The sequence below is a fragment of the Carcharodon carcharias genome, chromosome 16, assembly GCF_017639515.1.
Source record: "Carcharodon carcharias isolate sCarCar2 chromosome 16, sCarCar2.pri, whole genome shotgun sequence".
Taxonomy (NCBI): Eukaryota; Metazoa; Chordata; class Chondrichthyes; order Lamniformes; family Lamnidae; genus Carcharodon; species Carcharodon carcharias.
Window position 1 is genome coordinate 111,195,655 of NC_054482.1, and position 12,004 is coordinate 111,207,658.

At 42.6% G+C, this 12,004-nt stretch overlaps 1 protein-coding gene across 3 annotated transcripts in view; it reads left to right on the forward strand.

The window, feature by feature from the left end:
* adgrl2a (adhesion G protein-coupled receptor L2a) overlaps window positions 1-12,004 on the forward strand; it is a 639,330-nt gene that overhangs the window by 302,007 nt on the left and 325,319 nt on the right. For 2 of the 3 annotated variants that reach the window (XM_041208140.1, XM_041208142.1), the window contains exon 3: window positions 9,899-10,080. The exons of the other annotated variant lie outside the window; for it this stretch is intronic. In XM_041208140.1, the coding sequence (XP_041064074.1) occupies window positions 9,993-10,080 (88 nt within the window). In that variant the 5' untranslated portion in view covers window positions 9,899-9,992. The remainder of the gene's footprint in view (window positions 1-9,898; window positions 10,081-12,004) is intronic. 3 annotated transcript variants of the gene reach the window in all.

The following is a 12,004-nucleotide window of genomic DNA, read 5'->3' on the forward strand; positions in this document are numbered from 1 at the left end:
CCATTTTACATTATTTCATATACATATCTATATACCCACACTATTACATTACCAGATGCATGCATTAACATAAGGCTATATATATAAATCCTTGGTATCAATAGAAATCATTCCAGCCCAGTGTCCTGATTTTTCCCTTTCAGCTTCAAACTCAGATTTTCTCATCCAGCCAACATGTATAATCTGTAGATTAAGTTGTTGCAGTAATAAACTCCATCTGAATAGCTCGCACTTTTGTCTCGAAATTTGTCCAGAAACTTTAAAGGATTGTGGTCTGTATAAACAATTGTTTCTGACAAATTGTTTGCCACTTAAATCTCAAAATGCTGCAATGCTAACACCAGTGTCATCTTCTTGTAACAATATGGCTCCAATGCCAATATCGCTTGCGTCAAGGTCCAACTTAAATTGCTTGGCATAATTGGGTACTGCCAAAACTGGTGTAATCCATTCAGTTTTTCAACTGTCAGATGCCTTCTGACCCTCCTCTGTCCATTGAAACTTCTTATCCCTTGTTAATAGCTCAGTCAATGGAACAACCACACTGCTGAAATTTGGTACAAATTTCTGGTAAAACCCACTCATGCCCAGAAATCTCAAAAGTTTTGAGATTTCTGGGCATGAGTGGGTTTTACCAGAAATTTGTACCAAATTTTGTTGTAGGCACTGGGAAATCCACATTAGCCTTGACTTTCACATCCCTCGGACCCACTTTACCATATCCAATTGATATGGCCCAGATATATGACTTGCGCTTTTGCAAATGCACTTTTAGCCAAGCGCATCACCAAATCTTGTAATCGGCAAAACAATTCTTCCAGATGTTATAAATGCACCTCCCACGTGTGACTGAAAACTGTTAAGTCGTCAATATAAACAGCACAATTGCTCAGTCCTGCAATTACTTTATTTGTCAGTCTTTGAAATGTTGTAGGTACATTTTTCACACCAAATGACATAACTTTAAACTGATATAGTCCATCTGGTATCACAAAAGCCGATATCTGCTTTGCTCTCTCCGATGATGGTACTTGCCAATATCCTTTCTGCAAGTCAATCTTTGTGATAAATTTTGATTGTCCCATTTTCTCAATGCAATCTTGCAACCATGGTATAGGATATGAATCCGCTTTTGTCACCGCATTCACCTTTCAATAGCCCACACACAGTCATTGTGTTCTATTTGGTTTCTGTACCAGCACAATAGGCAAACTCCAGCTACTGCAACTAGACTCAATGATATCATTTTGAAGCATGAAGTCAATTTCTTTCTGTACTTGTGATTTAATCTATAAGAATGTTGCCTTTTTGAAGGTGGAACTTCTACACATACATCATGCGTGGCTAAATTTGTCTTCCCCAGCTTATTCCACAAATAGCTTTGTGTGACTGCAATAGCTTCGCCAAATCACTTTGACACTTGTCCGGAAAGTAACTCAATATTACATTTAGATTTTCAAGTGCCCCCCCCATTCTCCAATTTGATTAGAGGAAAATCAGTTTCAGAATCCTGCATTTCTACCTTTTTCTCCTTATCTAGCACCATTAGCACCTCCTTTTGGTCCTCTTTCTTGTCAAAGTACTTTTTAAGAATATTTACATGGCACGCTATCTGCTTTCTCCTATCTGGAGTATTTATTAAATAACTTACTTCACTCAATTTCTTTTCAAGCCTGTAAGATTCACCAAACCTTGCCTTTACGAGTCACTCGGTACTGGAAACAGAATTAGCACTTTTTCCCCAGCAACAAAACTGTGAGCTGTAGCTGCCTGCCTTCACTTTCACCACTTGCTGTGATATCTCACATGCTCTGTCCAATCTTTCTCTGAAATTTGATACTAATCCCGGAGAGTAGTTTCTGAATTTTGACCCACCAATTTCTCATGAATCAAGCGCAGTGGTCCCCTTACCTTGTGACCATAAACCAGTTTAAAAATGGCTAAAACCAGTTGATTCATTAGGAGTGTTCCTAATAGCAAATAATAGAAATGGAATTCCCTCACCCAATCCTATGGATAATCTTGATTTTCCGCCCTCATCACAGTTTTTAAAGTTTGGTGACATCTTTCCAAAGCCCCTTGTGATTCAGGATGGTAAGCTGTTGACTTAAACTGTTTTATCCCCAAACTATTCATTGCTTCCTTAAACAGCTGTGACGTGAAATTTGAACCCTGATCTGATTGTATTTCTTTTGGGAAACCATATCTTGTTAAAAAAAGTTAGTCAATTCTTCTACAAATCTCTTTATTGTAATATTTCTCAAAGGTATCACTTTAGGAAATCCCGGAGACACATCCATAATTGTCAGTAAGTACTGATCTCACTTTTAGTCTTAGATAGGGGTCCTACACAATCAATCATGTAAAAGGTTCCTCAAATGCTGGAATTGGAATTATAAGTGCCGACTCAATCACTGCTTGTGGTTTCTCTATCACCTGACATGTGTGACATGTTATACAGAATTTGACTACATCTCTATGCAATCCAGGACAATAAAAATGTTTTTGTGTTTTTGCCAGGGTCTTTCTAATTCCTAAATGTACCCCTATTGGACTCCTCAAAATCTCATTTCTATATCTAAATGGTATAACAGCTTTCATTTGCTGAAACGTGGTAAGGCCACGCTTTTCTCATTAAAACATTACCCTTAAAGTAATAACATTCTGGAATACATTCTGCTTCTGTTTCTGAGTAAGCTGTCTGATGTAACTGTCTTATTTGCGTATACCTTGAGCTGAATACGTCAGCTGCATTCTGCATTCTTTCTTCCTGAACAATCTTATCAAAAACGCTAACATAAAAGCAAAAAAACTGTGGATGCTGGAAATCAGAAACAAAACTAAAAATACCTGGAAAAACTCAGCAGGTCTGACAGCATCTGCAGAGAGGAACACAGCCAATGCTTCGAGTCCGCTTTGTGATGTTGATTGAGTCCATATTAGCCAGATTATGGGGGAGAAAGCCCCTGCTCGTCTTTGAGTTGGCATGGCTAGAGGATCCTTTGCGGGCACCTGAGTGGAGGCCTTGCTTTAACATCTCATCAGTGGATTTAAGTGTTGAAAGAGGGGCACTCAGATTTGGAAATTTGAAGAAAAGTAATGAAGAATGTTGGAAACAAGCAGCAGAGACTGTTGATGTTTGAAAGATAATAAAAAGGTTAATTTTCCAAGGTGGGCCACTGGTGGTGAAAGGTCTAAATTTTGGAAATTTCACCAAATCTTTCCAGTTGCTCCAAGTAATGTTCTGGACAAGTGACCTGCCTGGTTGTTGAAGGGTTTTGGGTTATTACCCCATTCTCCAGCTGCCAGGGGAATCTAAAGTTATACAACAGCAAATGTTTGCATTTATGTAGCAAAGCTAAAAGCAGTAAAATGTCTCTCGGCGCTCCACAGGAGCATTATCAGGACAATAATTTACCCTGAGACAAAGGAGGAGATATTAGGGCAGATAACCGAAAGTTTGGTCAAAGAGGTAGGTTTTAAGTAACATGTTAAAAGTGGAGAGATGAGGAGAGGCAGAGAAGTGTAGAGAGAGAATTTCAGAGCTCAAAGCCTAGGCTGGTGTCTCTCAAAATGAAAGACTGCGTTTCAAATGGATTTGTAACTTTGGACCTTCCATCTGAATTATAATTCTCATACAACGCAAGTGCTGCATGTAAGGAGGGTTTCAATAATGTTTTTATTAAAACAGGTATTTACATTAGTGCTGCTCTCACCGCTGCTCCCTGAACTGCCCTCCAGGGCGAGGCAGTCAGCTCACTCTGTATTTCAGGTGTGGAGGCTGCACCCTGCCACCACATTACTTCACAGACCCCCGGAACATCTGCGCGGACCCCAATTTGAGAAGCACTGGCCCATGCCCATTCCTGTCGTGATTCCCCATTATTTGCTACTCAAATGGTTCCAAGTTCAAGTGAAACCCAGTGGCAGCATTTGTAATGAAGTGTCAGAAGTTGAGGCACAAGATTCACTCTGAAAGCAGTTTTAGATTTCCTGCCTTCTCTTGCTTTGTTTACTTTGGCAGTTCCATTTCACTCGCCACGGGAACTTTCTGCTGCGTAGTTTGTGTGCACAGGAGCTGTAGAATTAATTATATTATGTTCAAATAGCGACAAATGGAGTCTACAGCTCTTATCATTTCTAAAGCAAAACACTTCTTTTCCCATCAAAAAGTACTTTTATGTCCACTCGCTCGAGATGGTTAAAATGTGCTGCTCAGTAGAATGGAAAAGTAAAGTGTGTTTGGCTTCAAAGCAAAGGATGATAACAGCATCATCAGCTTGCTCTAATGTCACAATTTCTATCCAAAACCCTGCTGCCTGCAGCCTAATTGCACTAAATCCTGTTCACCCATCGCCCTTCTGCTCACTGACCTACATCAACTCCCTGTCTGACGATGGCTTCATGTTAAAATTCTCATCCTTGTTTACAAATCCTTCCATGGCCTTGCACCTACCCTCCTCCAAGATCCCCGTTGCTCCTCCACTTTGGTCTCTTCCGCATCCCAGATTTGTTCATTGCTCCACTGTTTTTGACAATGCCTTCAGCTGCCTTGTCCCTAAATTGTAGAATTCCCTCCTTTAAACCTCGCTACCCCTCCCTCCTCCTTTTTTAAGGTGCTCCTTAAAATCTACCTCTTTTGATCACTTGTCCCAGTATCTCCTTAAATGGCTTGCCCAGCTTCCGCTCTTGGCTGTGAAGCACCTGGGGTTGTTTTACTAAGTACAGGGTGCTATATAAATGCAAGTCATTGTTTTAGTTCCTTAAACAGAGTGGTCAACCTTCCAGGATTGCCCTGTGGTTTCCAGGATTTATGAACAATCTGAGAGTAAAATCACGAGGGAATTTTTAAGAGTTCTGAGTTATTATCACGTTATCTTTCAACAGTTTCACGTATTAATTACTAAATATCGGGGATGGGGAGGTAACGATTTTAAAAAAAAAAAGCTTTCTGAGGGTCTGGGCAGAAGACCATGAGATCAAACCTCCAGGAATCTATCCAACCAGAGTTGGCAACCTAACTGTAAATGCCCTGAAGCATTTCGCAGATGATCAGACAAGTGCTGGGCAGCAGAGTCTGTGTGGATAAGTGGACAGGACTGTTGAGAAGATCTTGGGGTAGAATTTCCACGGAAGTTCCTGGATTTCTTGCCATAATGTAGGAAGAGGATTGGTGAAATTTCCACCCGCAGGGCACCATCAATGACTATTGACATAATTTCTCTGGTAATCTCGCCAAACACATCAGGAGAATCTATCGGGGAAGTTCTAGTATAGGACTTGGGAAGACATTTTTCTAAGGCGCGAGAGAGGCGGAATGGGAAGGCTTGGGTGTATGAAGGACACTTCGCAAAGTATTGCCAAGGTGACAGAGCTCTGATGTATTGGAGAGTATTAGAAGGACAGGTGTCCTGAAATTTCAGTGAAACAAATTTCGAACAATTACCTGAGTACTTCTTGTACGAGAAATTGATGGCTAAGTCTGATGCGGTTCTCATTGACTATCTGCACTTGCTGTTTCCCATCAGGACCTAGAGTCCAGAACCAGAACCGTGACTAACTTTTCCCTTCCCTTGCCCAGGGGCTTTGAAGTCAAGTCAAGCCTCAACAGGCAAGATCTGGCAACACAGCACAAAGCAGGAACAGCTGCTGGGGCCTCTCAGTTAAAATGGCAATAGTACTGGAGAACGTGTCCCTTTGATTGCTGTGTCAATATTGGGAGATTGGCATTTGTTGGGAGTCAGTGTACCCAAAGGAAGATGGGGAGCTGAAATGTGTAACGTCCATTATACCAAAGAAAGACTTTCATTTATATAGTGCCTTTCACAGGATATTCCAAAATACTTTGCAGCCAATGGAGCACTTTTGAAGTGTAATCACTGTAGCAATGTAGAAAGTATTGCAGCCAACTTGTGCACAGCAAGCTCCCACAAAAAGAAATGCGATAATGGTCAGATAATCTGTCTTCAATGATGTTGATTTGAGGGACAAATATTGACCAGGTCACGAGGGAGAAATCCCCTGCTGCCCCTCTTCAAAATTAAGCCATAGGATTCTTGATGCTCATCTGAGAGGCGACATAGGGCTTGGTTTCAACTCTTATCCAAAAGACAGCAGCTCTAACAGTGCAGCACTCCCTCAGCTACTGCACTGGGAGCTTTAGCCTAAACTTTTGTGTTCGAGGCTCTGGAGTCGGATCACTAAAGGTTCCTCTCTCCCAGATGGCCACCATTTTGATGACATATCTTCGACAGACCATATCTCTTCATGGGTTCTGACTGCATGAATACTTTGAATTGTTCATAAGGTGCGTCACAAAGGGAAGTCAAATGTCCCATAGTCGCTTCCCAGTGTTTGCCCGGCCAAAGAATTTCCTTTAACTGGGGCACATTCTGACTGCCTAACTCCCTCTCATTGTATAGCTTTCAGAGTCATACTTTCATGTTGTCTCCGTTGTTTGTTTTGACTTACTTATTTGCTGGGGTCAGTAAAGGTTGGGGGCGCAACAATAGAAGGAGCTTGGAGAGGAGAAGAGTTAGGGAAACAAGGGAGCCAGTCTAAACACACAGAGCGAGGGATCGGGTTGCAGCTAAAAACTTCCTAAGTAGTTGCACTCTGTGATATCTGATCAGTCTCCTGCCTGTAAAATGCTCCCATCAGCAAGAAAGGATTGTTGCCAGTCAGTCGAAGGTGGTCCACAGAGAGCCAGGTCACTGGAGGCTGAAATACCAGCAGTGATCCACCTTTAGATTGACTTGCAGGAACATGATATGCATTACCTGTTTGTTTATTTGTTTGCTAGACTGGCTGTCTTTGTAGCTAGTTCAGTCCCCAATTACATGGTCTGAAAGCCACTTCTGTCACCAGTCTCTCCCCATTTCTCAATAAGCGCAGGATCCTCGGAAGCTCCATTAGAGGTTAGTTTGTTTGCAGAGTTATTTTCACATGGACCTGCATGGTTGATCAATCAGGAGGCTTTTATTTACCCTCCCAAGTTTCTGTATTGATTGCTTGGTAGGAGAATGCTTGCAGGAGAATGCTGTCTCTCCAGTACTTACTGCATTATTTGTGGCTCTGCCTTAAGTTCTCTCTCCCTGAGCCCCTCCGTTTCTCTCCCTCTGACCCTCTTGCTTGCTTCTTCTACATTTGGACACTTCTTAAAAAATAATCTATCTCTTCTGATCATCAGTCCTATTTCTTCATGTGGCTCAGTGCCACACGTTAGCTGATGACCCTGCTCTGAAGTGCCTTGTGACTGTGTTAAAGGGGCTGTATAAATGCAAGTTGCTGTCAATTCAAATGACCTTCACACAGGCACATGGAGAGTTTGGAATGGAGACAGCATTTAGACTGCCCTTTTTTAGTTTATTCATTCATGGGATGCTGGCGCGCGGGCTAGAGGAGCATTTATTTCCCATCCCTAGCCGTCTTTGAGAAGGTGGTGGCGAGTCGCCTTCTTGAACCGCTCCTGTCGTGTGTTATAGGAACACTGTGGGTGAGGCTTTGGCAGTCTTGGTTGACTGCGGGGTGCCATGCACTTCAGGGATGTAGGATCAGAATTAGGCCGTTCAGCACCTCAAGTTGGTTCTGCTGTGATCACAGCTAATCTGTATCTCAAAAGCATTTGCCTGCCTTGGCTCCATACCCCTTAATACCCCTTCCTTAACAAAAAATCTTACTGATCCCAGTTTTGAATTTTTCAGTTGATCCCTGGCCCCAACAGCTATCTGTGTCTTATTGGATCTTATTGTACATATAAGACCATACGGGGACTTGACAAGGTAGATGCTGAGAGGGTGTTTCCCTTTGTGGGAGAGTCCAGACTTAGGGGTTACAGTTTAAAAACAGAGTTCTCCCATTTGGAGATGAGGAAGAATTTCTCCTGTCAGAGCGTCGTTAGTCTTTGGAATTCTCTTCCCCCCGTGAGCAATGGAGGTTGGGTCTTTGAATGCATCCAAGGCTGAGTTGGACAGATTTTTGATCGACAAGGGAGTCAAGGGTTATGGGGGGAGCAGACAGCAAAGTGGAGTTGAGGCCACAATCAGATCCGCCATGATCTTACAGAATGGCAGAGCAGCCTCGCTTGGCCGAATGGCCTACTCCTGCTCCTAATAAAAACAGAAAGTGCTGGAAAGTTCCAGCAGGTCTGGCAGCATCTGTGGAGAGAGAAACAGAGTTAACGTTTCGAGTCCAATATGACTTCTTCAGAGTCATCCTTTCTAATTTATCCATTCCTTACTCCCCCTTAGCTGACCGATCCAGAGGCCAAATCTGGGGTCCTTACGGCCCCCCTGGCCACTGGGATGGTGACGTTTTGGCCTGCATAGCTCAGTTTAAGCTACTGAGTGTTCAGAAGAGATTGAAAGGATTTCTTTTAATGAGTAGCCCTCAAAGATGGCTTCTTTCATCCACACATAGAAACCAGGAGCAGGAGTAGGCCATTTGGCCCATCAAGCCTGCTCCGCCATTCAGTATGATCATGGCTGATCCTCTATCCCAATGCCATATTCCCGCTTTCTCTCCGTACCCCTTGATGCCCCTAATATCCAAAAATTTATCAATTTCTTTCTTGAAAATGCTCAGTGACCTGTCCTCCACAGCCTTCTATGGTAGAGAATTCCACAGTTTGACCACCCTCTGAGTGAAGAAATTTTTCTTCATCTCAGTCCTAAATGGACTGCCCCATATCTTGAGACTGTGGCCTCTGGTTCTAGACTCCCCAACCAGGAGAAACATCCTCTCTGCATCCAGTATGTCTAGCCCTGTTCGATTTTCATGCCTTTCAATCAGATCTCCTCTCATTCTCCTAAACTCTAGTGAATATAGGCCCAGTCAAACCAATCTCTCCTCGTACGACAGTCCTGCCATCCCCAGTATCAGCCTAGTGAACCTTGGCTGCACTCCCTTTATGACAAGTATATCCTTTCTTAGGTAGGGAGACCAAAAGTGCACACAATACTCCAGATGTGTTCTCACCAAGGCCCTATATAATTGCAGTAAGACATCCCTACTTCTGAATTCAAATCCTCTTGCAATGAAGGCCAACCTACCATTTGCTTTCCTAATTGCTTGATGCCTATTTACTTTCATTGACTGGTGTACAAGGACACCCAGATCCCTTTGTGCATCCATATTTCCCAATATATCACTATTGAATTAATACTCTGCCTTTCTGTTTTTCGCACTGAAGCGTATAACTTCACCTTTATCCACGTTATACTGCATCTGCCATGTGTTTGCCCACACACACAACTTATCTAAATTGCCCTGAAGCCTCTTGAATCCTGCTCACAACTCACAATCCGCCCAGTTTTGTGTCATCAGCAAACTTGGAAATATTGCATTTGGTTCCCTCATCCAAGTAATTTTTATATATCGTGAATAGCTGGGACCCAAGCACTGATCCCTGCGGTACACCACTAGTCACCGCCTACCACCTGGAAGAAGACCCATTTATTCCCACTCTCTGTTTCTGGTCTGTCAACCAATTCTCAATCTATGCCAGTATATTTGATCCCATGTGCTTTAATTTTGCCCACTAGCCTCCTATGTGGGACTTTATCAAAAGCCTTCTTGAAATCTAATTACACCACATCCATTGGTTCTCCCTTATCTATTCCATTAGTCACATCCTCAAAAAACTCCAGTAGATTAGTTAAGCATGATTTCCCTTTCATAAACCCACGCTGACTTTGTCTAACCCCGTTAATGCTTTCCAAGTGTTCTGTTACCACGTCTTTTATAATAGACTCTAGCATTTTCCCCACTACTGGGCCGCAAGATGCATTGTTCCAACAGTAGGTCATTCTTTAAAGATCTTTAATTGGACAAATGATGCTTCCCATGTACTTTGATTGATGCTACAGTAGTAACAGATTGTATTGTTTCTTTATTTTAGACATGAAGAGTAATGAAGCAAACCATTAGCATCTGTTGCACAAAACATCAGTAACCAGATGTGTTAAACAGTGTCTGCCAAAAAAAACAGATTAATGGTGAAGAAGATGTCATCATCTGTCTGGAAACTTTGGGCCCTGTGGTGCTTTATTGTCCTCAGTGGGTGGTTACCGTTTACGAAAGGTAAGATCCAGATCTTGCTGTTCAGTGTTAACAGTGTGGCAAAGTTGTCATTTGTAAATGTGCTCACAAGATTAATTTCTGCACTTATATTTGGGGTTTATCTATTGCCTGTATCCTAACTTGCAGCAAGTCCCCTTACTAAAGGAGAAAATTCAATATACAGTTGAAAATTCAAAATACAAAATTCTTACAGGGCTCGACCAGGTAGATGAAGGAAGGATGTTTCTGCTGGCTGGAGGGGGGGGGTCCACAACCAGGGGATAAAGTCTCAGAATAAGGGGCAGGCTATTTAGGACTTAGATGAGGGAGAATTTCTTCACTCAGAGGGTGTTGAACCCTTACAATTCTCTACCCAAGAGGTCTGTGGTGGCTCAGTCAGTGAGTATCTGCAAGACAGAGGTCAGTGTTTTTCTAGATATTGAAGGTATCAAGGGTTATGGGGATAGTGCAGGGAAAATGGCATTGAGGTAGGAGATCAGCGGTGATCTAGTTGAATGGTGGAGCAGACACCGAGGGGCTGAATGGTATATTCCTATTTGTTATGTCCCCATCACCATTCTCCCCTGTATTTGTGCAACGCCTCACATTTAAAACCCTCTTTCGCTTGCTTTCAATACCTCCACGGCCAATAAGTGAAATTTAACAGTTGTTCTGGTGATAATGAACTATCCAATGAACTATCACTCAGTGGCAAGCCGAGTGCAAACTATATAGATTCTATTAAGATTGGAGGCTGACATCTATTTTGCCATTGGATCTTTCCCATTGGTTTGGCAAAGCTGAAAAGTTCATCTTGGCTTTGCCATCAGATGTGGGGGGCCCAGAAGTCAGGAACTGGTATGTAAGAACAACTCCTTAGACCAGGCATGCTGAAACCAAATTGAGGATCTATCCTTTGTCCTGGTTGAGGACAGCAAACTAAATGGACATAGGGTTGAACGTTCTCGCATTTGTGTGCTTTAGCTGCGTGCTGCTCTGACAGTAATATTGCTGGATGACAGAAAGGACAGGTGGACTTGCAAATAATTTATACAGCGCCTTTCACCACTACAGGACAGCCAATTCAGTACTTTCAAACTGTAGTCACGACTGTATAGTAGGAAATGCAGCAGCCAATTTGTGCAAGTAGCCATGTGATAATGACCACCTAATCTGTTTCTGTGACTTTGATTAAGGGATAAATATTACTCAGGACTCCCTTTCCCTTCTTTGAAATAGTGCCATGGGATCTTTTACATTCACCTCAGAGTGCAGCTGAGACTTCAGCTTAACATCTCAAAACAAAAATTGGCACCTCCACTGTGCCAAACTCCCTCAGTATTGTTCTGGCTTCTCAGCCTTGACCTTTGTGCTCAAATTCCAGTGTGGGACTTGAACTCACAATCTTCAGACTCAGAGCTGAGGAGCGCTACCAACTGAGCCCTGTTGACACAGAGGTGTTGACACTGCCCACGTTTGCCCTCCAAGGCTGCAAATTTTTTTGCAGGAAGGAAAGTTTTGCCAATCATTTCTTTTGACACACATTTAATTTTTATTGTGACGTTGTTGTTTGTAAGTCATAGGATGTTGAGTTCAGATTTGATTTTACATCTATGTGCTAGTGTGATCCACAGACACAGGCAAAGGTTCTTAACAAAGCTTCATTGTTCCCAGCTGAAATGCAGACTTTGACTTCAAGGATGTTTTACCGGGGAGTAATTCTAGCTTTTAATTAATGATCACAAAGCCATGCAACTCACAGAATTGTTACAGCGCAGAAGGAGGCCGTTCAATCCATTATGTCCATACTGACTCTCCAAAAGGACAGTTCACCTAGTGCCACTCCCCGCCTTCTTCCCCGTAACCCTGCACATTCTTCCTTTTCAGATAGTTATCTAACTCCTTTGTGAATGCCTCGATTGAACCTGTCTGCTGCACTCTGTGG